At 35.9% G+C, this 26,552-nt stretch overlaps 2 protein-coding genes and 1 pseudogene across 7 annotated transcripts; 2 read left to right on the forward strand and 1 right to left on the reverse strand.

Annotated features, from left to right (window-relative positions):
- The first annotated feature begins 5,356 nt into the window (after positions 1-5,356).
- On the forward strand, positions 5,357-11,580 carry LOC147497394 (TCP-1/cpn60 chaperonin family protein). 2 transcript variants are annotated; one of them, XM_086559953.1, is made up of 9 exons: positions 5,357-5,713; positions 5,789-6,107; positions 6,212-6,560; positions 6,958-7,090; positions 7,189-7,241; positions 8,214-8,316; positions 9,901-10,067; positions 10,940-11,053; positions 11,168-11,580. In XM_086559953.1, the coding sequence occupies exons 1-9, from the start codon at positions 5,515-5,517 to the stop codon at positions 11,336-11,338; spliced, it is 1,608 nt and encodes a 535-aa protein (XP_086416079.1). In that variant the 5' UTR covers positions 5,357-5,514; the 3' UTR covers positions 11,339-11,580. The 2 variants fall into 2 exon arrangements, with proteins under 2 accessions (XP_086416079.1, XP_086416078.1); XM_086559952.1 differs by having other exon boundaries at positions 5,398-6,107.
- Positions 11,581-16,435: 4,855 nt separating this feature from the next.
- LOC147497395 (Regulator of chromosome condensation (RCC1) family protein) lies at positions 16,436-20,146 on the reverse strand. 4 transcript variants are annotated; one of them, XM_086559954.1, is made up of 6 exons: positions 19,935-20,146; positions 18,690-19,097; positions 18,245-18,594; positions 17,711-18,112; positions 17,203-17,587; positions 16,436-16,918 (listed from the first exon to the last, which is right to left on the reverse strand). In XM_086559954.1, exons 2-6 carry the CDS (start codon positions 18,912-18,914, stop codon positions 16,676-16,678), a joined length of 1,605 nt encoding a protein of 534 aa, XP_086416080.1. In that variant the 5' UTR covers positions 18,915-19,097; positions 19,935-20,146; the 3' UTR covers positions 16,436-16,675. The 4 variants fall into 4 exon arrangements, with proteins under 4 accessions (XP_086416080.1, XP_086416082.1, XP_086416081.1 ...); XM_086559956.1 differs by having other exon boundaries at positions 19,044-19,097; positions 19,935-20,145; XM_086559955.1 differs by lacking the exon at positions 19,935-20,146 and adding an exon at positions 19,706-19,891.
- Positions 20,147-21,769: 1,623 nt separating this feature from the next.
- On the forward strand, positions 21,770-25,409 carry LOC147497396 (peroxidase 24-like; annotated as a pseudogene). The gene is made up of 6 exons (XR_015196835.1): positions 21,770-21,773; positions 21,866-22,095; positions 22,277-22,442; positions 22,556-23,053; positions 24,646-24,803; positions 25,112-25,409. The product of XR_015196835.1 is annotated as a peroxidase 24-like (transcript).
- Positions 25,410-26,552: the final 1,143 nt, after the last annotated feature.

The raw sequence follows: 26,552 nt of genomic DNA on the forward strand, positions 1-26,552 counted from the left end.
GGATCATCCACCTGTCTTCTCATCCCTCGGTTCCCCTTCTTGCCGTACATACACAACGTCCGCGGTTTAGGGTTCCTCGGCCACGATTCCCTACTCCTCGAATTCCCCTATTACGTTACATCCCGTTCCTTAATCTGTTGACCTAGTCCACTTTTCATTATTGGGCCACTACACAGATGCAATAGGTTCATTGGTAGATTTAGGTGGTGCGTTAACAACAGAAACATCAAATGCACTTGCAGGTGGTGCCTTATCCATGGCTGATAATCAAACATTGATAAGGAAATTGCAGCAAATAAATAAAAGTGGTATACAACTATGATTATGAACAACTATTAAGGGAGGTTCGGAGTTAAGCAAAATGCAACCATATCACCAGTACCTCCAATTAAAGTTATCGACTTTTGTATAATTAAAATATAAAGAGTTCCGATCCACTAGAACTTCTACCAAAGCTACACGCATGTACTATACTTTAGTGTGCATAGTAAAATGATCTAAAAGCATAAAAGAGGCAAAGAAAGAAAAAGCAAGAATTGAATAATGGCAACGTTCGTCTCGCAAAAGAAACAAAAACAACATATATAGTCTAAAAAGATTGCTTCCCTTCTGCCCAACTTTTTTTAGAACACGGATTGCAAGAGATACACAATGGAACACTTCAACATTACAATCCAAGTGATAAATTATAGAAAAAGTTCATCTCGCAAAATAAACAAAAACAACATAGTCTAAAAAGATTGCTTTCTTTCTACCCAACTACAACCTAGTGCTTTTTAGAACACAGATAGCAAGAGATACACAATAGAATACTTCAACATTGCAATCCAAGTGATAAATTATAGAAGAAATCGTATGTTAAGTCCAAATTGTATAGCATTGCCTTAATCAAGCATAAATAATAAATCCCCATTGATTTCTCATTGATGCTCACTCAAGCATAGCCTCCCTTGACTTTCAGACCCTAAAGTAGTCTTTGCCTTTTGAAATTCATTATTCCAAGCATGAACTCAAACCTTTTGAAATTCATTATTCCACTTTTTGATAGACAATCCAATATGATGCTAGTTGAGATATTAGAGGCGTGGATTGTATATTTCGTACTCCCATGAAAAGTTAGAAGCACATCCTTATGGTTACATTTCAAGGAAACAAACATGCATTGAAAGAAATCAATGATAATTTAAATTTGAGTATTCTTTTCTCATTACAGATATTCCAACGTCAAAAAGGGAATCAAAATTTTCTTATAACTGAAATGAGTGGTCATGCACAAAAACTTATATGTTAAATATTCGAGTGAAGCGTGTTGGAAACCCAAGGCGAAAATAATAACCATGAGTTACCCAATATACAATGCAAATTGTCAAAAGCATCAGCTTCATTACTTGTCACCCACATCTCATTAGACAAACTAACGAAGTTCAGTGATTATATTTTAACATGTCACCATAATAAAAAAATAACAGTAGGACTATTAGGGGTAAATATTGATTATCACCCAATTTTTCCAAGTCTTTGCTACTTAATAAATGAAAATAAAAAGCATTATGTAACCTTCAAGTACACATCATTGTAATAAGTTAGCCCAATCCCCTCACAAATCTATTATTAGCAAAGAATGTATAAGAAAAGTTAACAATGAAATCACACAACAATTAAAGAAGAATTTGCAAACCTTGCCGAATACCCATCGAAGAGCTTCAATAACAAAAGGATCGTACTTGGAAGTGGCTTACTAGAGAGTGACTAAATTGTTTTTTAGAAGAATTTGCAAACCTTGTCGAATACCCACCGAATGAAGAGCTTCAATAACAAAGAGGATCGTACCTGGAAGTGACTTACTTGAGAGTGACTATTTTTTTTTTTTGGCGTGAAGAAAAGGGAACATAAGGGTTTTTTTTTGCTGGCGTGAAGAGAAGGAGCATGGGTGAATAGGCGAACGAACGAACTCTGTAAAGTTTTCTTCTATTTGTTTTTGTAAGTATATAGGACTCTAGTTGGTGGTTTTCAATAGGACTGTTAGAAGAAAGCGAATATTTTGTATATAGTTTGTACAAGGTAAAGGCTATTACAGATGATTCATTTATATGGACCAACCATATCTTGTAATATTGATTAGTTTAATTTACTCCTTTTGGTGTGAGGGTTACCCTTTCGATAACCCAGGTGTTTGTATGAACTATTTAATGGTGATTTTGTGATGGTCCCTATGTATCACGGGATGCGAAATGAGTTACGAGTGCAAGTGGAAAAGTTAATAAAGCTTAACAGTTGCTAAAAATTTGATTTGCTAAATCTCTAATCTTGAGTAATTTTCTGAAACTTTTCCGTCTCAAGGTCTCTCTTCCACCATTAACGAGATTTAAAATGAAGTTTACTTGATAACGAATTGTTCATAGGTGATCAAGTTGTTTAATTTATGATTTTAGATAGGCCAATAAAAAAAAAGATTTCCTTGTTACCAAACAATTGGAAATCAAATTTTGAATCAAGTAGTTTCCATGAATGTACTTTCTTGTCGAAAGAGATATCTACGAACCAAAAGTAGTTGTAGTGATTTTAGTTGGTGAGAATTTTGATAAAAAAAATCTGTTTCTTGTTTTGTGTTAGTCCTGAACGAACTAAGTCTTGCCACAAGGAGGGGTTAAACCCGCTTTTTCCATCTGTCCGCTAAACAGGGCTACTTGTTGGTAGTTGCTACTACTTCCAGGTAATCCTCTACTTATATCCTTTATGCATGTTTATTGTATGTTGTTGTTTTTTTTATTGTGGTTTCTTTATCCCCTCTTCTATAATTTCTATTAGATATTTCTTATTTCAGAAGAATAGAGTTAGATATATGGTTCTCGTTTTCTATAGTATAACTTTTTATTATTATTATTATTATTATTATTATTATTATTAAAAAATAAATATGTTGATCTCATGTTTATAAATTATGAGAATTTGGGTGTTTGATCTATTTGTTGCGGATGAATGAATCGTCAGCAGTTAGTGGATTGAATCACCTCTTGGTTCTTATTAAACCCTCTACGGGCTTTTAACTTACCATTTACTACCCTTATTAAATAGATACACTAGACTTGTCATTTTATTTTAAGTGTATCAAGAATTCATCCCTTGACACACACACACACATATTACTCTCTGTCATCGTATAGTGGAGCACTCAAGGCAAGTAATGCAGCTACTTTTGTTTCATTGCATAGATGTTATTTTGGTGGTATACACGAGGTTAGAAGATCTGCAAAATTTCATTGTTGGTGTTATCGTACAATATATTACATATTCATATTTAGTTTTAGTAATATCGGCTGTTTTTTTTTCTTCCTTATAGGATTCTTTATGACAAATTTGTGAGTTGTCATGATGTTGTCGGATTTGTAAACCCTTTATCCTTCACAAGAGCTAATGGGCATGAGAATTATTGTAGAGAGCTTGTAGAATACAAATATAAAAAGAGTTGTTATTATCCCCCTTACAATCCAAGGTAAGTATATCGTCTGATGTTTTTCTTACTACCCATGTTGTTTAGTCTTTTTAATTGGAATGCATATTGCAGTTTTAGTGTCTAATATCCATTTTTAACTACCCATGCCCGATCGATCTTCTTGCAATGGACATTGGGTTTTGATTGTCATTAATTTATTGCGGATGACTTTTAATTGGTTGAATTCGATGCATTATCTACCATCTAATAATGACTCACGTGTGTATGTGTATGAAATAATTCGTTACATGCTTACCTTTTGCTTGCATTTAATTAACTTTTTACATTGATCTTAATTTGAAGTGTTGTCATGACAATGCAAAGATTTGAAGGGAAGGGAAGTAAAGGTCCAGTGAAGTGGGAGAGGATTATGGTAAACAAATTCTTGTGCATACATATAGTACGTTGAAAAAAATATATGATTATGAATATTTTCTATGTTTGTGCTTAGGGCCCGTACCAACCTAGCAATATAGAGTGTGGGTATAACGCAATGAAGTTTATGAGAGAAATAATTGAAGTTTGTTAAGATAATTCTTTTAAAAATAAGGTATAAGTCATCATAACTTATTTAGTACTATATTTTTTGTATTACTCTTCATTATTTAGTTATTACATTACCTCTTGATATTTGATCATGTAGATGACAAATTTAACCCTCAAAGATACATACACACTTGATGATGTTCGACTTCAAATTGTTAAGTTCATCCAAGATAATGGAGCCGCGTTCAAGCCGATACGTCTTAGCTAGGTTTCGACCAATTCCAGTTAAGGTTTGATGTTTGGTCTCACCATTATTTTGATGTTTTAGATGGAACAAGAAGATTGCTCTTTTGATTGATGGAACAAAGTTAGTCATTATTTTGATGTTTCAGATGGATTGGATGGTTCTTTGTGATTGATGACTCGAAAAGTTAGTCATTATTTTGATGTTTCAGATGGATTGGATGGTTCTTTGTGATTGATGACTCGAAAAGTTATAAAATTCTTTTAGCATTTCAATCTTGCGTGTTGGATGTGTAAAGTTATTTCTTTTGTTTGTTGCATGGATGAATTATTTACATTGAGCAATGTGTTTTTAAATCTAATGTGGATATGGTGAAAATGGGCAAGTTGCAGGTTCAATGAATAAGATGAATGAATATGGCAGAAATCTAATAATTAGGAGCTATTTTCTCTTTTAAAAAAATAGCTATAGACCACGGTTTGAATCGGACAGTGGTAAATATCATCACTATTTCCCACGGTTTTTTCAATTAGAAGAAACTATTTGATTTTTATCATCAAAATGGTTTGTGGTTATAATTACTTATTACCACGGTTTTATTAGAAGTATTTGTCATGGTGGTTGTTACCACGGTTTTAAAATAGTGGTTAAAGCCCTTTTACCACTATATATAATAGTGGTATATGGGCTTTTCTGTAGTAGTGTATAGTAAGTATATAAGACTCTATTTGGTGGTTTTTAGTAGGACTCTTAGAAAGTAAGCGATTGTTTACCATAGGATTTCCCAAAACTGCTTTCTTCCCGACCTCTCGATATAACAGCGTAAAAAACCAAGCTACTTTATTATATAGATTGTAATTTCGGTGTTATTATTTACGTCCTCAACCCGACCCAGCTTGACCAATTAATTGTTCCTATCAACTCTATTGAGCATGTAGACTTGCTTGCTGATGCTATGAAACATTATGAGTCTTTTGATTAAAAAAGAAATCTAAATGAAGAAGATGAATACGACAATATACAAACCCTATCAACTATTTTTTAAGGGCAAAGTTAGCAATATGAAGGCAGATCGAAAAATGACAGGGTGGCTTCCGTTACAAAAAGCCCTTCTAAATGGGCCGGGCCTTAAAATGAAGCCTATATATAAAAACTAGAAAGAGTTCAACTTTAGGTCATTTCATTCTTCTCACTACAAAAACACTAGCGAAAGAGATAGTAGTTTCCTGAAAAATGTATTCTCATTAATCGTCGTACGCAGTCATCGCATCTCTCTAGATCGATCTACAAAATGGCGTTGGCATTCGATGAGTACGGTCGTCCGTTTATTATAGTAAGAGATCAAGAACAGAAGACTAGATTAAGAGGAATCGATGCTCAGAAAGCACACATCTCTGCTGGTAAAGCCGTTGCTAGGATTCTACGTACTTCTCTTGGTCCTAAAGGCATGGATAAAATGCTTCAGAGTCCTGACGGCGATGTCACTATCAGTATGTACACGTGTCTCTCTTTTTTATTATATTTTAAAAAGTTTATTCATTTATTAAGTTGTATTTTTTCCCCAGCCAATGATGGTGCGACAATCTTGGAGCAGATGGATGTTGATAATCAGATAGCAAAACTGATGGTTGAGTTGTCTAGGAGTCAAGATTATGAAATTGGTGATGGGACTACTGGAGTTGTTGTCATGGCTGGTGCACTTCTAGAGCAGGCTGAGAGACTATTAGAACGTGGTGTGCATCCTATTCGGGTAGCAGAAGGCTATGAAATGGCTTCTAGGATATCTGTTGAACATTTAGAGAACATTGCACAGAAGTTTGTTTTTGATGCCACCAACATTGAGCCTTTGGTTCAGACTTGCATGACGACTTTATCTTCAAAGATGTAAAGTCAACTATTATAGCTGCATCACATAGTAATCAGTCATAAGAGATTACGATTCACAGACTAATGATGAGTTTTTTTTTTTTTTTTTTTTTTTTTTGCAGTGTGAATCGATGCAAGCGCCCTTTGGCCGAGATTGCTGTTAAAGCAGTTGTGGCTGTTGCAGACTTAGAGAGGAGGGATGTCAACTTAGATTTGATCAAAGTGGAAGGGAAAGTTGGGGGAAAGTTGGAAGATACCGAGCTGATTAATGGCATTATCGTTGACAAAGATATGAGCCATCCCCAGATGCCAAAACAAATTCGAAATGCTAAGATTGCTATCCTGACATGCCCCTTTGAACCCCCAAAGCCTAAAACTAAGCATAAGGTTGACATTGACAGTGTTGAAAAGTTTCAAACTTTACGTCTACAAGAGCAGAAGTACTTTGATGATATGGTTCAGAAGTGCAAGGTATGGTTTAATTTCATGAAACTTGTTTAAGTACTGACAAACAACTAAATAACTATTCCGAAGGATAGCCGTAGCTGGGGCAAAGCCTACTTTCTTTGCTCTGTCAATGAGAGAAAAAACTAAAACACTATTTTTTATGCATAACACAATATAGTAATTATGTTCTGTTGGTTAACACTGAAATGCGACTCATCTGCCTAACAAGTTTTAAAGTTCTAAAAATTTACTTTTATGAATAACTAGTTCGTAGTACGGGTATGTATTACTTAGTAATAGTGTTTCTCTGTTATTGGAAATACACATTTGCCTGGTCTCCCTGATACATGTACTTTGCGTAATTAGGAACTAAACTAGTTCATATCTGATGCTTATCGTGCCTATATTTTATAACTTGCAGGATGTCGGGGCAACCCTTGTGATTTGTCAATGGGGTTTTGATGATGAAGCAAATCATTTGTTAATGCACCGAAACTTGCCTGCTGTGCGATGGGTCGGTGGAGTAGAACTCGAGCTAATTGCAATCGCTACAGGTTACTAATCATTGTTTCTTCTCCTTTTACCTAATGGACCTAGCATCCTACTTTACCTTATGGACTGTGTCACTAATCATTGTTGCTTCTCTCTTCAGGTGGACGGATTGTGCCAAGGTTCCAAGAGTTGACAGCAGAAAAATTAGGGAAGGTATGTTTTCTGAATCCCAGTTTCCTCACAATTTGTATTTGTTAATTTCATTTGATTGTAAACTTTGCCCAAGATTAACTCTATGGCCATTGGGCTTGGGCAATGTTTTCAGAGCTGGTGAGGCTTGTTCCTCTATTTTTTCCCTCAGATAATGTGTCAAAAATCACAAAAGAATCATTGAATAACTAAATTGATGCCAGTCGTGAGGTTCATTGTTTCGGATTTTAGATTCAGTCTCAATTTGCTGGAGTTAATAATTTCATTACTAAGTAACATGTATACTTCATATTCTCAAAAAAAATTTGTGTCAGACACACGGATATGTTATGCATATAAAAATAGTGGTTTTCTTTTAATTAGCTGTTTCTTCATATCCTACTTCATATAGGTCGTTGTGTCAGACTCCGTATCCGTGTCCCACACCAACACTTGTATCTTTGTAAGTGTGACTTGGTTTTATCACATGTCCCAACAAAGGCCAGCCCATGAGGAGGCAGTGAGTAACATAGTTATGTGATAATCGGATAGTTGGTACTTCAATAACATAAATTAGCTGCACCATTAAACAAAAGACTTTTGTCTTTGTTCCACTTCGAAATATGGAAATTTGTTGAAAATACTACGTCAAAATCAGAGGCAGAAGATTGAGTCAGTGGTTAAACTTTCAGAGTATGCTTGCTTCATGAAGAGTTAAATACGCATGAAATGTGATGCGTTATATATATAAAAATGAGCTCTTTCAATGGATTACAAACCGTTGAGGGATAGAATTAGTATTGGAACTGGCCGTATTTTGCTGGCAATCTGCATAACTAAGACACCAAACAGAATTAAATTAATTCATCTTCACTGTTCTGGTGTCCTCGAACACATTTGTGACATCTATGGTTATTGTTTCACAAGTGTGCGTGTTCTTTTATGCGCGTTTCTGTAAAATGAAGGATTATAATGTGTTTTGTCAAATCTGCTCAGGCTGGACTAGTTAGGGAGAAGTCATTTGGAACAACAAAAGAACGGATGCTATACATTGAGGAATGTGCTAATTCAAGGGCTGTGACAATATTCATACGTGGAGGTAGGTCCACCTCTCCCTCTCTCTTTGTTGTTTTGTTTTCATATATTTATAATCATTTTTTTATTGGTCACCATTGCATTAAAACGACTGGTATCATCAATAATAATGCGTGTTTAACCCTTGGAAACACAATTTGATGTTAGAGCGAGTAGAGTTTTAAGCGACTCTGTTTGATTGGTCAAGATGCTTTTCTATGTTCTAACATACTGGTATCATCACTTTAGGGACTTCATTGCTAGTTTTGATTACATATATACCACCACCTTTAGTGTCATGCTAAGAGGCGTGTATGCATTGTACTCTATTGTTCCCTATTTATCAAAGTTTTGCATTCTGATTAGTAAAAAAACCTTACATTTTGTTTTTGAATGTGTTTTTGCTGTGAAGACTCATTATTTATTACTTTTATCTATTTACTGAGCAACATTTTTTTTTAATTAAAAAAAGGATAGTTAGACTTACTCCCCATTTGTAAGATCCAACGGTCATGTTTCTTCATCTGAAAAAAAAAAACTTCATCTCGTAGCAATTGGATCTTGCAATTTGGGGGGGGGAGGGGTAACTAACCCTTAAAAAAAAGAGTCAATAATAAGTGTGATAAGAGTGACAACACTTTCATCGAACATGCAATAGTATTATGCCATTATCATCTAGGACTACCCTTCCCAACAAAACATTCTTCATCCATTCTGATGACTTTCATTACAGGATAAGCAAGCACCCAATTCCAACCAAATGACTTAATATTTTCCAAAAGTATGTTAAAAGGTTCCACTTTGTCTTTGAGTATTCTATTATATCTTTCCGACCAAATTCCCTAGTATATAGCATGAAGGCGCCCAGTGGCCTACTGGTCATGACTTGGGAGGTTGGTCTTAACTCTTAAGGTCTTGGATTTGGTTCCGACATTTACTGGGGAATGAGGGGATTTTAAGGAAATTAGGGAATAAAAGTTGTATTAAACAAAAGAAGAAAGAGAGAAGAAGATTGTTATGAAATAGCACCTTCTGGATTAACTGACCAGCAAGGGACAGATTGGATCAAGTATTTTCAATATAATTAGATTTTATATTGGTGGCATATCTATAGAGAACAAGTGCAGTTCCTCGTATATGTATATTCTAAAAGGGTGAACTTTTGAGTCTTGGTATGCCTGCTATTGTTGCTGTCTTTAGGTTGTTCATGGTGTATGTGAATATCCATCACTTTGTGGGTATGTCAATATCTTAAGAATGACATTAAAATTTAAGTTGGGTGTACCTTTTGAAATTCTCCGTTTTTTTGTTACATTACATTTTGCTGAAGATCTGCAGTATCTCCTGATACTATATCCATCCTTTTGCTTTTAAATTAATTCTTATACCTTGTGAGAGAAAAATTTATCTGCAAGACACATAAGACGTATGAATTATCCTACTTTGAATCGATATTTGGCCTTTTATGTTGCTCATACAAACATAAAAAGTAAAAACAAGAATGTGTTACATGCAAGTATAAAGGTCAAGGTGAACAGATGTTGTAACTATGATATTACGGATCTTTTGATGCTGTAAGTAATATGGAGTTTTAATTTTGATGCTTTAGGTAACAAAATGATGATAGAGGAAACAAAACGCAGCATCCACGATGCTCTTTGTGTGGCAAGGAATCTAATCCGTAACAACTCTATTGTGTATGGTGGTGGGTCTGCTGAAATTGCCTGCTCGATCGCTGTAGAGGCAGCTGCAGATAGATATCCTGGAGTTGAGCAGGTAAAACAGCTGTTTTGTTTTCTATATAAAATCTCTGTCAGTGTCCGACTCTGGTAGAACCAATGAATATCTAGACACATACAACCATATTCTGGGCCACCCCCAGAATTATCATTATGCTTTTACTGGTAGTTTATTCTGTCCAATATTTTATATAATCCTTATCATCTTCTTTTGAATAGTAAAGATGGAACTAGTATGTGACATTAGCTAAACATGTCCATTCATAAATAATTGTCCACGACTCCTTGGTGTGGTGCATTTAAGATCCCACTACCTTGAAATATCATTTCTGTTATTACTACGAGAGAATGTTGGAGTTTAAAATTCTCGAGGCTAAGGACCAAGAAATGATTTCCTTGAGAATGAAAGTTACATTGCCAACTCATTTTACCCATTTTCTGTGTCCTTGAGCATTGACATAGGTGTCAATTTCTGAGACATTGATTATTTTCAAAATATAATGAATGCATAGTAGTTATTAGGTATGTTTTCTGTCATCTTTCCAACCTGTCTCTTTCTAGATTGAACACATACTGTAGAGCTGCTATCTAAAGAGGATAACCGGTATGGATAATATTTCAGGACCATCTTTATCTCCTGTCAGCATTTATAACATTTTGATGTGTTGTAGTTAGGTGTTAATGTAACTCATTGTTTGTTGGGTTGTAGTGCCAACCTCTCACACTATGCGGGGTATGAAAAGAGTATTTTCTCACCAACCAAAAAAAAAAAGATGTCTTGAAGTTTGTGCCGAACTATTTGAAATACTTCTGAATTGGCAAGCACAATGTGGTGTTTTATCTTTTGCTTGATAAAGGTGGGATCCATAAAGTGTCATCCCATTTCTGACAATTACCACTTTCTTGCAGTATGCTATAAGGGCCTTCGCAGATGCTTTGGATTCCATCCCAATGGCACTTGCAGAGAACAGTGGACTGCAACCCATTGAAACACTTTCTGCAGTTAAATCTCAACAAATCAAGGTAATAGAAAAATGACAAACCAAACAAAAAATGGTAGCTCTCGTGTTTGATTTATATCCTCTTTTGTTCTGCATGCTTATCAGTAAGAGTTACCCATCGGATTACTGTTTGCAGGAGAACAACTCTTACTTTGGGATCGACTGTAATGATGTTGGGACAAATGACATGTGCAAGCAAAATGTTTTTGAGACTCTGATTGGGAAGCAGCAGCAAATCTTACTAGCGACACAGGTTGTTAAGATGATTCTCAAAATTGATGACATCATTAGCCCATCGGATTTCTGATTGATATGGTAGTGGTTTTGATCTCCTAGTTTTGGTCATGCACCTCTTGAGCTTTCAGTTCGTACCCCTCACACTGAACTAATAGACAAAGTTTTGTCGGAAAGAGATCTGTTGACAGGAATTCTTTCACTGTGTTTTGATGCATGCTTTTCTTGTGTTTATGTAGCCTTCTTTAATGGAATGTTTGTTCTTTTCTTTATAATGATTGTGTGCAATAGACATCTTGGTTTATGTTGTGCAAATAGTCTGGTGTTTATGTACTTGATGGAATGTTTTTGTGGTTTTTCTTATCTGCTTATAATGTATCTAAGTGTGATAGCTGCAATGGTTTTTATTTATGATCATTGTTTGGACCCTTCGGTGACTCAATTTCAATCAATGCCCTCAAAATATTTTTAACGTTTAGCGTTTAAATGGAAGGATGGTAAAGTTGAATCAAATTCATAAAACCTGTTTTGGAATCGAAGGTTAAAACCATCGGTTTCTTCGTCTAACTTCTTCATCAGCTGAGAAACCAAACCCAGAGATAAGGGCTTCACTTCTCGTACCTCTTGTAATATTTCTTCTTCATCTCAGTCTCATCTTGTATGAACCTTGTCACTTCAGTGATGATGCTTTCTCTGAGTTTCGAGCATAATAATTCCTCGTTGCTTTTTTTGTTTCCTAGCGCTGAACTCACTTTGAATCTCTCCTTTATATCGGAGACTAGGTAACCTTTTCATTGGCATACGAGATTCTTTTATTAAAGACTCAATTGTTTCACTTGGTTAAAGGTTTCGCAAACTTTATATGATTATGAATTATGATTATATCCCAGTCCAGGAACTCAAACCTTTAAAATACCAAAGTCATCTTTTTCATCCGAAGTTTATATTTTTTCTATCCGAATTTCATGAGCGGACAAAATTTGCATGCATATGGATCATGTGCCGTGCAATTCGACAGCTGCTAGTTTGTCATCTATTAGGACCTCACGCACAAAAAATTGAACAATTGTAGTAGTATAAGGATGTGAAAGTGCAATGACAGCTACCAGAATAGAAGTCCTCTTGCTTGAAGAAGGAAGGCCATCAATGAAATCCATGGAGATATCTTCCCAAATTTTGTCAGGAACAGGCAATGGTTGTAATAAACCCGGAGGAGAAACCGTTTCCGCTTTGTTCCTTTGACAAACATCACATTCAGTAACAAATAACTTTGTAGCAGATTTCAAACCTTTCCAATAAAAATGTGTAGAGATACGCTTGTATGTACTTAGAAAACCTGAATGTCCACCAACAGGAGAAGAATGAAATTCATGAAGGATTCAATCACACCAACCCGAAGAAGAAGGAACCACGATTCGTCCTTTGTAGCGCAGAATATTGTTGTCATAAGAGTGGCGTGGAACATGTTCAGACAAAAGAAGACGATTAATAATGGAAGACAACTCAGAATCAGCAAAACATTCTTGAGAAATGGCATTAATATCAGACAAGATGGGAGAAGAGATAGCATGCACACAAGAGCCATCAGCAACACGGGACAAAGCATCAGCAACTGAATTATCATAGTCGTAACCCAACAACTTAGAAACCCACTCTTGTTGTTCCACTGAAGAAACACGTTGGTCAAGAGTTCAGACTCCGATGATCAGTAATAATCTTGTAGTGATTGTAGAAAACTTATTTCAAAAATATAATTATTGTTGAGTAAACAAGAAAATCAAATTGATATAACAAATATATCATGAACAAACTTTTAGTTCAACAAACACACAAACCTTTTAGTTCAACAAACACACAAACCTTTTAGTTCAACTAATGAACTTAATTTACCAATAATTAAATCCGAGCCTAGTGAAGATTCACTATGTCCTTAAGACAGATTTTCCCTCTCAAGGTGCTTGAAGGTTGATAGGAAACTGTCTCCCAAGATAGAACGGATTTCCTTCTATAGAAAGCTAGCACTTCAATTATATAGAATCAGTGAACACAACATAATATTTGACTAAGAACAGGGGGAGAAGAGAAAGATCAGAACTCTGTGTGATCTGGTGTGCCTTTCTCTCCAAATTCATCCACTATTTATAGGTGAGTGGTACCTCTTCGAAACAACACAGTGACTCTTGGAAAAAAGTAAGTAACTCTTTGAAAAGTCACATGTTTCGAAAAGACACACAATTTCGGCATAAAGCATTGTTTCAAACCAGTGCCTATTTTGAAATGTCACACATTTTCGCCATGATACATTGTTTCGAACCAGTGCACATTTTAAAAAGGTCGCACCTTTTCGGCATAATGCACTGTTTCGAACCAGTGCACCCTTTCCAAAAGGTTTTTCTCACTTTACGTACTATTTCAAGATAAACCCATTTTCATCTCAAGTGGGGTAACTTGGGAGACAAATTACTCATTCATATCTCAATGGATTTGTGCAAATCTATTTTTCTAACAATCCCCCACATGAATGAAAATTTGGCTTCTTATATCATAAACATCGGATTTCTGTTCTTTTACAAATGAAAAGATACCGTATCAGGTCAAGTAGCATGGGAGGCCTTGAACTTGCCTTAGTGAAAGACGATCGGATTTAATTGGACGATCAGTAGACTTCAATTAATGTCCTTGAACTGTCAGCCGTTTGTATAAACCTAGACAATCATCTTTACGCAATACCTTCTCGAATACTGTTGATTCTCTCGTCTGTGTTCATTTTGGCCTTGAACACTTCTTGGTTTTAGATAGTGCTTTTAAGACATTTGCCTTTAAAATTCTCATAGAAGCGGCCCCACTTCACACTAACATAGTTGATTTTTATAAAGAGTATCCTGCAATACTCCACTTGGATAACATAACTTTCCAAGATATAGTAAATCATTAAAAGTTTGACTTATCCTAGGTCTCGTGACAGATATGCATTGTCTTATATAGGAATGGGTTAAAATATATTATTACTCTCCAGTGCTAACTGAGTCACATACATAATGCAGTTGGCCCTTTGAACCTAGATCTTGGGATCTCCAGTCAACTAGGTAGGTTTTTCTATTAGGCTTAAATACATAAATATGCAACGTACTTAGGTCCTATTAACACTTGTATCAACATAGAATTTTTTTTTCACAAACGTAACAATGTACTATGCCCGATTTCACAAAAATAGCAATATGTTAGGTTCCGTCAGTTAAGTGATGATGTGTCATTATTTTTTCAATTTCGTTTTATTTGTATTTTCCACTAGGCATACCACCTCAGCATTTCTACCACCTCAGCATTTTCGACCAACTCAGCATTTTTAACTACCTCAGCTTCTCACTCCCTAAAACACGTGACCCATATAAACAAAACCTTTTCTAATTCGAAAAAATTTAATCCCCTCAATGTCTATCTAATGAAGAAAACCCTAAATTGAAAATTTGCCCTAAAAAACGTGATATTTGTTGGAATTGCTAAAATTGATTAATAACCAAACGAAATTGAAGACTCAGATGAAGAAGTAACACATTTTCCTTGACCAAGTAAGTTGATTTAACTGATTGTCTGTTTAAAATTAGTTCTTCATTCATTTTATTAACTTAATGCATTCATTTTATTGTGCAGTGACTAATTATGTGTTAGAAATACACCATGGGGGGAGGGGGGGAGTTCTGTAATACCCCCATTATGCATTATAAAAATGGAAAAATGGAGTATTGTTATGATTTGAAATTGGAATTGTACACATTTTCTGGGCTTTGTAATATGGTCAATAGTTTGGGGTACATAAATTATTTTAAAATGTATTATTGCATGCCATGGAAGACTTTAGAGTCGGGACTTAGGTTGATTGAGTCTGACAATGATACCAATGCTATGCTTCAGGAGGGAAAGACACATGGTGTCATACAGCTGTATGTTGTGGGTGGAAATTATGTGTTAGATGCTATTGATGAGGATTCTGAGGAAGATGCTATTGATGAGGATTCTCAGGAAGATAAATTAAAGGAGGGGATTGATGAGGAGAGTGATGGTGAAGACTCTGATATTGCTAGCTTGGATCATATTAGTGATGATGATGTTGATGTAGAACTGATAGAGGTTAGGAAAAAGAGAATTGAATTTAGGAAAAAGAGAATTCAGTTAAGACAACAGAAGAAGAAGGAGAAAGGTTCAACTGAGGATGATATAGAAGTTGAAGTTGAGGCTAATGCAGAAACTGATGGGAACCAACCAACTGAGCATGGTCATATAGAAGCAGATAATGTTGAGGCTAATACAGAAACTGATGGGAACCAACTATCTGAGCTTGGTGATACTACTAGTTTTATAGAAAATGATAGTGATTATGCTAGTGAATCAGATTATGACAGCCCTATAACTGATGATGAAGAGGGTGGGCTTAAAAGAGTTAATTCTAGGTTTCCTAGCTTGCCTCCTGGTTGTGATTTGTTTCAGGTTGAACCTGTTATTGGGATAAAGTTTGGGTCTAAAGAAGAGCTTAAGGAATTGTTGAAAGCTTATCCTGTGACTCATGGGTATGATATAAGGTTCCCTAGGAGTGGTACTAAGTTATTGGAAGCTGTGTGTAAGGGTTGTGATAGGCACGTGGCATGACAGAAGGATAGGCACGTGGCATGAGGCTAGTCAAATATATCGATCAATATATTAATATATCAGAAAATTTGATATATATTGGATCCGAATTATATCAATATATCTTTTTGATTTATCTCAATATATCCATTTCGGACCCTTCAAAAAATGAAATATATCACCAGATATTTTCGGCCATGACATATACAAGTCTTGCTCTGTGTAAACTTAAAAGAGCAGGACGTAAGAGTAAATAAGCATACATCCTTTTGTATTCAATCATCCCATGAACAAGAACAAAAGTATTGACCACCCTTTGAGGTGGAATCCAATCGGCGTCACAATCACCAGTAATGATATTAGAACTGGAACAAAAGCCAGACAGCTAATAAGTTGCCAGATTGGTGACGACCACGGATCGTATTAAATGCCGGACAGATAGAAGGAATATTGGGTATTCTTCTGACAGAGAGTAGTGACGTTGTTGGACACTTCTGATTATTGATAAAGATTTATTTTGAGCACAAGTTAATGAAGAGAGAAGAAAAAAGTAAAGAAAAAAATAATGAGAGCTGCAACCAATACCCTTCCTTGGTTCTTCTTGTAATTACAGAAGACCAAAATAACACTTTACTACGACGAGCTACTTGGTGACTCAGTTTTTCATGAGAGACTTGTATGTACAAAACAAACGGCCAAATCTAGACAAGGAGTTTGACAAGAAAGCACCATTAGGTGTGGTGCCGTGGTAAACTAATTACAATTACTGGAGTGTGGATCCAGTCAACTAACTAAGATCAATATCAACAAGCTCCGGCTTCCCCCTTTCACTCTGTTGGCCGGCAAGTTCTAGACCTAGCTGCCCTTTATCCCCTGCACCAAATGCATACAGTTTTCCTGATTCTGTGAGCGCAAAGGTGTGTGCGTTCCAGTATATTGAATTGGTGAGGCTAATCTGCACAAACCGTTCATTCACCTGCTTCAAAGATGTAACTAGCTCTGGTGTCAACACATTTGTATGCCTATTTTCCTGTCACGTTAAACAAATATCAGGTGTTAAAATTCTGACAGAAACCAACCAAACATTCATCGCAGGTTCTCTACATTTCAAATTTGGTTGCATACTTGCATATTACTATGGATTACAGTGCTTAAGTCGTAACATTTAATGTATGAGTACACTAGAACCCAACCTGCAATCACGGGGTTCAAGATCCACAGTTAATCAATGGATCTAATTCCAATGCATGCAGGTGCAGGCACACATGCAAACAGAAACAAGCATATCATAGGACTGGATAGAAGAATATGTACCTGTCCATCAGCCCCAGCATTGTGTCCAAGACTAGAGGACTCTCCACAACCAAATGAGTATACATCACCATCTTCCGACACCACAAATGTTGTGTAGTCTCCTGTGGCAACATGCACTGCCTTAATCTCGGCCAAGGCTTCCACCACTTTAGGAATAGATTCACACTCTTCATTTCCGTGACCCAAGCATCCATAGCGCCCCCAACCCCAGGTGCACACTCGCCCATCTCGTCCCACCACAGCAGCGTGCCAAGCACCTGCTGCTACCACCACAGGTTGAAGATTTAAAGTCTGAAACTGTTCGATCAATTTAGGGTACCTTTCATCAGTTCTTGAACCATGTCCAAGCTTTCCTCCTAGACCACAACCAACAGAGTACACAGACCTATAATGAAGCAAACCATGCATTACCCAGATTAAAAATTGGACCAAACTTGTGCCAACAGAGTCCAATGGTTTTTTATTGTTGTTAGACATATAATAGAGGTTAAACAGGAAGGAGACCTACATGCCACCAGGCTGACAAGCCAGAGCAAGAAGGTAACAATAGCCAGCGGCAATTTGAACAATAGGAACATTTTCTAGTGGACCCAAGAGGGGATGCGGCTCCAGATCACTGGGATCAGTCTGATGGCCCAGTGTGGCATCATTCCCCCAAGAAAAAGTATACACCCTGCCCTCTCTAGAAAGAATGGCCGTAAAGAAGTTCCCAATTGCGGCTTGAACAACAAAGATGTTCTTCAATGACTCAAGACGATGTGGAGTCATAACAAACTTAGTTCCCTGAGCCCCATATTCTGCTTCTCCAAAGGAGTCCTTCCCAAAGGCATAGACATGTCCGGCATCACTGATCAGCATTGTCCTGCCAGCCCCAGCCGCTGCTTGTATAATGCGGACTCCTTGAAGAGATCTGTGTAGCAGTAACAGAACTCGTTAAGTGTGCTTCATCTTCAAGGCTTCTTACTTTTGTTTTGTCCGAAAAAACCTGCAACTGAACTACCGAGCAACGTTACCGCTTTACAAATACGATAAGATTTAAAACCTGATTGGGTGAGGTCGTGATTCCTCTTCCAAAGTGCCATGTCCAAGCTGGCCAGAACTGTTTGAACCAAAGGAATAAACTTTCCCTTTCGAAGTCACAACGATGCTGTGACCAGGACCTGCTATTGCCTGAAATTTCTCCCTTCTGCAACATGCTTCTCCAGCCAGCAAAAACCTTAAGACCAGCTTCCATGATCCCCCACACCTTTGCTTCAGCTCTTCTTGTTCACTTGTTGTCATTGGTTTAAATACTGCTCTCTTTCGGCACATATCAAGTGCAGCTAATTCTGATATTGATAGCTCATAATCGGGGGCAAAATTTGCTGGCTGCTTGAAGAAAGAACATGTTGCCTGCAAAATCCCAATCCAATTCAATCAGAAGCATCATCAATTCTAGTGTAGTAACTTTTTCTTATTATCAAACATATTAATATCATGACACTTGCCTCAAGTGTCGCAAGATCTTGAGGGTCCAAATCACATCCAGTAAGAACATGGAGGACGATGGAGGGGTTGGCAGCAAGTGGGAATTCTCCTGGAGTGGACTCACCAAAACAATGGCGTTGTTGGCGTTGAAACGTTGGTGAAGAGGAGACAACAATAGAAGTAATGGTCTGGTCAACAATGTTATGGTAGTGTATGGATGGGGTTCCACTTGCTGTGGTATCCATGGGCGCTGCCAAAGTTGCAGTGCCCAAACTCAGAGAATGACAAATACTAAAATATGCACCAGACTATAGAGACCATCTCAGACTTTTATATCATCTTTTCACTTCTGTTATTAACAATAGAAAGCTCACAAGCTAGAAGTATTGAGTCTGTTATGGTTGGTCAAGTACTTTCGGCTCCGAAACCTACATACAGAAAAGTGCAGCATTGTCAATAATTTCACCTCATACAGGAGTGAAAGCATAATACTACTCAGATTTTGCAACACATGATCGATAAATTAAGCATGACAATGAGCAATTTAAAGCATAAGTCCAAATAAACCATGGAAAGGAATGATGTTTTTACATCAAGCATTACAGTAAGAGGAACAAATTTTAGAGATGATGTTTGAAATATGGGAATATGGGAATTATCAAAGAAACAAAACAGATCACATTACAGGGGAGGGAGACTAGGAGTGGGATAAAATAGTATGCCCAAACCTCTTGATATCAAATGAAGCATAAACACCAGCAAAATCAAAGAGAATTATGAACAAAAACAGAGAGGCTTTTGACAAACAAAACAGAGGCAGGATTAAAAAGTAAAATGAAAAGAGAATCTTGCAAACCAAAAGAGTTATGGAAAGAAAATAATACTCCCCTAGAAAATAATACTTTTCTTCTTCAATAGTTCACTACAATTCAGATTAAACCAACAAAAAAACAAGCACCATCAACTAATCATCAAGATTAATTCCAATTAAGGAAACAAAGTCCATAAATAGAAAGTCCCCAACAATAAAACTCACCACAATTCAAGACACCCTTTAATCAAAATTTTGTTTCATCATGTCTAAGGTCCAAACATGATCAAAATAGTTCCATAATCTAAACTTTTAGCAGTTTCCCATGTTGGTTTCAAGTGATAAAAGACTCATCAAACAAAACAATAAAGAAAATGAAAGAATCGATTCATTTATAAATTAGAAAGATATATCAATATCAAGAAGATGAACCAAATTCCAAGTGGTGAATTACCGACAGAATTCTTGGAAGAAACCAAATTAAAAGTTTAATTGTAGTATAGGAAACAGAGGAGGAGTCCAATCAGAATCGTTTAAGTAGATTGATTATATGAAGATCCAGAGTTTTGATAGAATTGAATGACTTGGACGGAAGGAAATTTAGAAGAATTTGTAAAGAAATGGACTTTGTTTTTATATGTGTTTGCATCTCCTGTTTGTGTTTGTGTACGTTTTTTGAAGCGATGAGGTGTCTAATAAAGCTAGCTAGATGCCAATACGCAACTACGCAAATTTTCTATTTCATCCATTGAACTAGCTTTTAAGTCCGGCCCATGGCGGGCCTGCTACATTGATACTTAGGGTGTGTTTGTTATGATGGAAACACTATGGAAAGGAAAGGAAAATAAGAATGGTCCACCTTCTCCATAGTTTTTAAGGCGTTTGTTTACCTATGGAAAGAAAATGGGCTTTTCCATACGGAAACAAATGGAAAAGGTTTTGTGTCCTTAGCTAACCCCTGAAATTTTTGTGAAAAGGAAAGGAAAGGAAATAGATAGATAGGGACTTACTACTAATACACCCCACCCAACAATACAATTATTCATTTCCATAGCTTTTGCAAACAAACATGATTATTCATTTATCCAGTTTTTACTTTCCTTTCCCCAGTTTACCAAACACATACCATTTAAAATTATTTCATTTCCATTCCATTCCATAGTGGACCACCCATTTTATTTCCTTTCCTTTCCATGAGTTAAAATTTAACAAACACACCCTTAATAATCAACTTGTTTGTCTCCACCTCTAAAATGGATTTGTAGAAAATTTATGAAGCACTTAGAAGTATAAATGCTGCCCCCATCATAATATTTAACACATATTTTTCGATCTAATTATACATAATTTTTTTTCAAAGATAATACATTTATTTGATTTTCATAGAAAAACTCAAAGTCCAGTAATGTATATATTGTACTTTTTAATACATTTTCATAAAATGCCATTGATTTGGTTAAATTATAAGTTCAATGAATGTGTTATGTTAAATGTATTAATCTCAATTAATAGAGTATACCATAATTAACATGGGCATTTAAATTGGACCAACCTTTTTTCTACCATAAAATATCTTTGATAAAATATTAAAATCAATTATTCAATCTTTTTAAGAAGGACTACTTCGTCATTTAAAAATTTACTACCATCTATACCCTTAAGATTACGTAATAACTTAAGGATGTATGTGTAAATTCAGGTCGGAAATCAACTACACGCCACTATTCAATTGTTCGCGACTTACCCTTCATTAATTGCTAAATAATTACATTTTATACTGAAATTAAATGGAAGAAACCAACCGTCTATTTTCTTCTTCTCTTCTTCTTCCCTCTCCCAAATCTCCCCTAATTTGCTCTCCAAGCCACGGAAAAAAAAAACATACCTGATTGTCTCTCTAATCTTCAAAACAATCCCAATTCTTGGAGGAAAACTGTTCGGTCTGCATTTTCTACAAAACCCCACTTCTCATTCTCGACTAGTATAACTAGGGCTTCTACATCTATCTCTCCCAATTGAAAACGATGGCGTCACCGCCTCCCCCTCGCCATTATCTCTCTCTTCTAGGAATTTTAATGGTTGTTCAATCCAAAAATCTCTCGTACCTTCTATTTAATTTGTCACTTGATCAATTTCGTTTTATTTCAGAATCAAAGTAGCGACATCATCGTTTTGAGATGTACGTGTTTGGTCACCGCTTGCTTTGAAGCATTTATATAATCTGTGTTTGTCTTCTCATTCGTGAAAACCTCATGAGGTAATTAAATTTGAAAGGGTCAGACACTTCGAATGGGTTCTCTTTCTTTTCTTCTTTGTTAGTTTGGAAAAATTATTTGCAGTTGTACCTGAAATATAGTGCACGCTCTATAGGCAGCAACAAATGAGTTAATTTGGTCGATGTATATATTATTTACTCTTTTCAGGGTTGTGATGCTTTAGTATTACTGAACTCCACGTCTAATAACAAAGCTGAAAAGGAAGCAATACCAAACCTATCATTGGTAGGTTTTGATGTTATCGACGAGGTGAAGACACAACTAGAGAAGAGCTGCCCAGGAACCGCTTCCTGTGCTGATATTGTTGCTTTGGCTGCTAGGGACTCCGTTTCATACCAGGTAAGTTCCAAGTTTAAAGTTGAAAATTAGGGGCGTAGTTTGTATTGCGATTCAGGAGCAATCAGTTGTTCAACAAACTCTGCAGTGAAATAGACTACTATTGTATATGATATACTACGACAGTAAAAATGTAAGATAATAGTAGTTATAAATGATGTTTCCTTCTGTGTTTGAATTACAGTTCCAAAAACCGATGTGGGAAGTATTGAATGGGAGAAGAGATGGTAAAATCTCAAGCCAATCTGAGGCCCTTGCCAACATACCATCACATTTCTCGAGCTTTAGCATTCTTAAACAAAATTTCAGCAGGAAAGGCCTTACGATTCATGATCTTGTGGTTTTATCAGGTATGTGCTTTATATTATGTGAAGTTCATACTAACAATATCAAATTTTACTGTTGGCAAGGGGTGGCTAAGTCTGCACTAATGCGGTTTCACCAATTGCATTTGCATGTACAGGTTCACATACCATCGGTGTTGGGCATTACAAATTTTTCAGCAACAGACTCTACAATTTCACTGGAAAAGGAGATTCAGATCCTTCCTTAAACTGAACTTACGTAGCTTTCTTGAAAACAAAATGCCGAAGTCTCTCAGACAACACAACCACAGTACCAATGGAACCTCGGACTCTTTGTTTTTTTATAATAATTATTATTCAAACTTGAAGCAACACAAGGGTATGTTTCAATTAGATGCTTCACTTTTAACTAAAGAAGGACCAGCCGGTATTGTTGATGAGATGCTTGAGAGGTGGAGGTGTCCCAACACTTATATCCCTTTCGAAGATGTCCTTTAGAACACTAACACATCCAAAGTATTTGATTTTTAGCACTAATGTACAAGGGATGGAAGAAGAGCTGGTGCCTTGCCTATAACTCCATTGAGCTGGAAGTAAGCTTTAAAGTCAGTTTAGTTCAAGTGTTGCGAATCAGGTCAGGCCATCATGTTTCAGAGGTAAAAATTCCCACCTTCTTCCATAGCTTATCCCTTAATAGGGCTTCTAATAATATTAGTTTTGAAACTGGGGGTTGTCAAGTTGTTCATAATTGGAAAGAAGTTATATATTTTTGGTGTGAAATCACGCACTAGGCCAAGACGGGAGAAAATATTATTTTACCAACTAGCTGGGAAATTCGTATAAAAAATGAACCCACGGTCTAAATGGATATGGAAGCTATGGTGTTTAATTAGTTGTTTAAGTATGTGATTGGCAGCAACTTTCAATCTTTTTAGTGGCTTCCAAGAATTTTAGAGTGCTTTGGATACTTAAAGTTCAAAGCATTTTATAGGTATTTTTCCACCAAATTGTTTCTGGTTTACTTTAAATTATGCACTTGCATTTGGGGGTTAGTTATTAGGCTATTAGTGAGAGAGAAGTCAAATAACGATTGGGTTAATAACGTTTGGGCTTTAAAAACCAATAATTAAATCCCCTAAAAAATATGAACATACGGTCTTATTTTTAATTTTTCGATTTCGTTTCATTAATAAACCCTGCGAACTTCCATATAAGACTCTTTCTCTTATTTCACCTCACTTCCTTTTCACCTTCTAGAACCCACAGAACACCGAACACTCTCACTCCCCAAATGAGATACGAAAAGAAAAAGGAATTTCTAGAAGTTGTGTTGTTCTTTTGTATTTCCTTTTGAAATGCAATATGTGTTGTTTGCATCCGTAGAATTGATGTTTTGTTCTTTTTTTCTTTTATTTTTTGGTCCTTTAGCTGTAGAAGAGAGGCTTTGAGAGTTGGTCTCTTTGTTTTGTTTGTTAACCATGATGTTTGGTTTAATATTTGTAAAGAATAGCTTGCAAAATGGCTTAACAGATAACATTTGAATAGCCAAGTCATAACTCATAATTTGTAATTTTGTACTTGATATAAATAATTATAGTTGCACATGGATATCAGTTCCTGTTCTACAGCTGCTATAATTCTGATAGTTAATTTAGAGATAAATGTTGTTCTTAGTTGCTTGGAGAAGTCTTCGATCAATTTGTATATGAAGATTTTTGCTTGAGAATATTAGATATGAAATTCAAAAATATTGTAAGTTGTGAAGTAGAGTCTTTTTTTTTTGATAAAGTAAGTTGTGAAGTAGAGTCTCGGAGTACTATAGTGGTATATTTCTAACTATTGTTTGACGAAGTTTCGCCTCAAAATCATGTTCTCAATCTATAGCCGGTTGCTCACCAAGATAACCACTCCATATATGATTGTTTTATTTATTCCAACCAACAATCATTAACACTAGAAAGGACTAATATAGCTCCCAGTAATGAGGCAAAAATATATCTGAGTATCTCCATTGTAATGATACTCCCCTAATATCAGTAGCTCCCAGTAATGATACTCCCCTAATATCATTTGATTTCTATATATATTTGAGGGGTAACACTACTCATTATTGACCTTAGAAAAACTGGTAGAAAGGGTAATTTAACACTCCAAATGACTTGGCACAGGATCCCTTTTAGTTTAGGTTGTATGTCTACATGCACCTGAAAAATTCCATTTTTCTTTTATTGATACTAGGTGATTGCAGGTTGTCTATCAGAAGCAAAAATCATGGGACTCAAGGAAATGTTAAGGAACATGGCTTCTGACAGTAGTGGGACCATAACGCTCTAAGAACTAGAGCAGGTACTGTCCAAGCAAGGAACAAAGCTTTCCGAATATGAAGTTAAACAGTTAATGGAAGCTGTAAGTCCAATAACATAGTGAGAAATATCGACAGTTGAGCATTTTGAAGGAAAACTTTTAGATTATTCTTTGGGTTAGTTAGACTTACCCCCAATTAATAGTTGCAATTAGTGTTACCCCCTCCATTTTCAAAAATATTAGTGATACCTCCCCAATTGCAAGATCCAACGGCTACGAGATGATTTTTTTTTTCCAGATGAAGAAATCTGACCGTTGGATCTTACAAATGGTGGGGGTAAGTCTATCTAACCCTTATTCTTTTATCATTTCTCTTTAATTTTTAATCAGAAAATCAATCTTCAAAACAGGCTGACGCAGATGGCAATGGCACCATAGACTATGATGAGTTCATCACAGCGGCAATGCATATGAACATAACGGATGGACAAGAGCGTCTCTATACTATATTCCATTTCCAATACTTTGATAAAGATAATAGCGGGTACGTAGTATTAGAACAATTATTTTAGTCCCATAAAAAAATTAGAAAAAAATCAAAACACTGATTCACTAGAAATTAATGTTGAAACTTCAAATTCATGTTATGTCTTTCAGAAGACCATTATTTTCTTATTACTTGTGGAACATTATGCAAAGTGCCAAACAGTATTTACACCAAATAATAACTGAACATAAGAGTTTCACTGATGGCTTCAGCAGCCATTTGTTTAGCAGGTACTCTCAGGAGGAATTTAAGTGTAATTGGGTTGCCAATGCTTGGGAAACGTTACTTATGTAGTAACAATTGGCTAACATGATTGTATGAATCGCGGGAGAGATGGTCTTTAGTTTACACTAATGATACATGTTCTGCATTGATATACAAGAGTAAGTGTCATTAAAATACTTAATTTGATGGTTACTTGAGACGTAAAATGTCTATACCTGAGTTTCTCAAGCAATCTTAAATGGCTTTAGTTGACAGACAATGAAATGACATCATCATGCATGACGCCTTCGAGTCCAACCATGCACTGCCCCTTCTGAAGTTATCAACTGATTTTGAAAAGGAACCAGACACCATTTACACCAGACCAATGTGTCCAAAGTTTCAGGATCATTTCCTTTAAATGTCTACCACAAGTCTAATCAATACTTAGGACTTGACTCCGATAGAGTTATCACCATGCGTACTGTTGTTAATTGTATCATCTAATTTTGTTAGTCCGAACTGTAATCGCCTTTGCAACTGTGCTTAATACTTTACCCAATAAATCAAATTTACTTATTGAATATAATTTACTAATTCCAGAGTTATGGGCAATACCAATTATGTTTTTATCTGGTCCGAATTTCCTTCAAATTCTTAAAGGTTAAACAACATATATGATGTCCACACACAATGCGATATGTAGAGATTAACCTCATTGGATACTAACATAGCATCACAATATGTTGATATAAAATACAAATGCGGTACGCTGCGCCAAAAAATCTATATTACTGAGTATCCTATTAGTATAGGTTCTAAGATGTGTTAGTATTGTACAAAGCATATCTTATTTTTTTTAGTGTGTTACTTGGAGATTATTCCATGTGGATACTCAAAATTAGTTGATACATTACTGAAGTACCTAAAATGCAACAACACTACACATAGAATATATTGCACTTTAGCATATTGACTTCGAATGGTTGTAATGCAATTAAATCACGACTAGGATCGGTGTTGTTGCTTTGGCAAGTAAAATATTGAACATATTGGATTGTGATGGTCAGATATATAAGTTTGTGCTTCTACTACATAAC

Source organism: Coptis chinensis, chromosome 5 (genome assembly GCF_015680905.1).
Source record: "Coptis chinensis isolate HL-2020 chromosome 5, ASM1568090v1, whole genome shotgun sequence".
Taxonomy (NCBI): domain Eukaryota; kingdom Viridiplantae; phylum Streptophyta; class Magnoliopsida; order Ranunculales; family Ranunculaceae; genus Coptis; species Coptis chinensis.

What these genes read in the sequence shown, in the direction of transcription:
- LOC147497394 (XM_086559952.1), top strand. Translation starts at nt 5,515, where the DNA reads ATGGCGTTGGCATTCGATGAGTACGGTCGTCCGTTTATTATAGTAAGA. An exon ending in ATATGGTTCAGAAGTGCAAG is followed by an intron (nt 6,561 to 6,957) that starts GTATGGTTTAAT and finishes TATAACTTGCAG; the next exon opens with GATGTCGGGGCAACCCTTGT. An exon ending in GCTAATTGCAATCGCTACAG is followed by an intron (nt 7,091 to 7,188) that starts GTTACTAATCAT and finishes TTCTCTCTTCAG; the next exon opens with GTGGACGGATTGTGCCAAGG.
- LOC147497395 (XM_086559954.1), bottom strand. Translation starts at nt 18,914, where the DNA reads ATGGATACCACAGCAAGTGGAACCCCATCCATACACTACCATAACATT. An exon ending in AAGATCTTGCGACACTTGAG is followed by an intron (nt 18,595 to 18,689) that starts GCAAGTGTCATG and finishes GGGATTTTGCAG; the next exon opens with GCAACATGTTCTTTCTTCAA. An exon ending in ATGCTGGGGCTGATGGACAG is followed by an intron (nt 16,919 to 17,202) that starts GTACATATTCTT and finishes TTAACGTGACAG; the next exon opens with GAAAATAGGCATACAAATGT.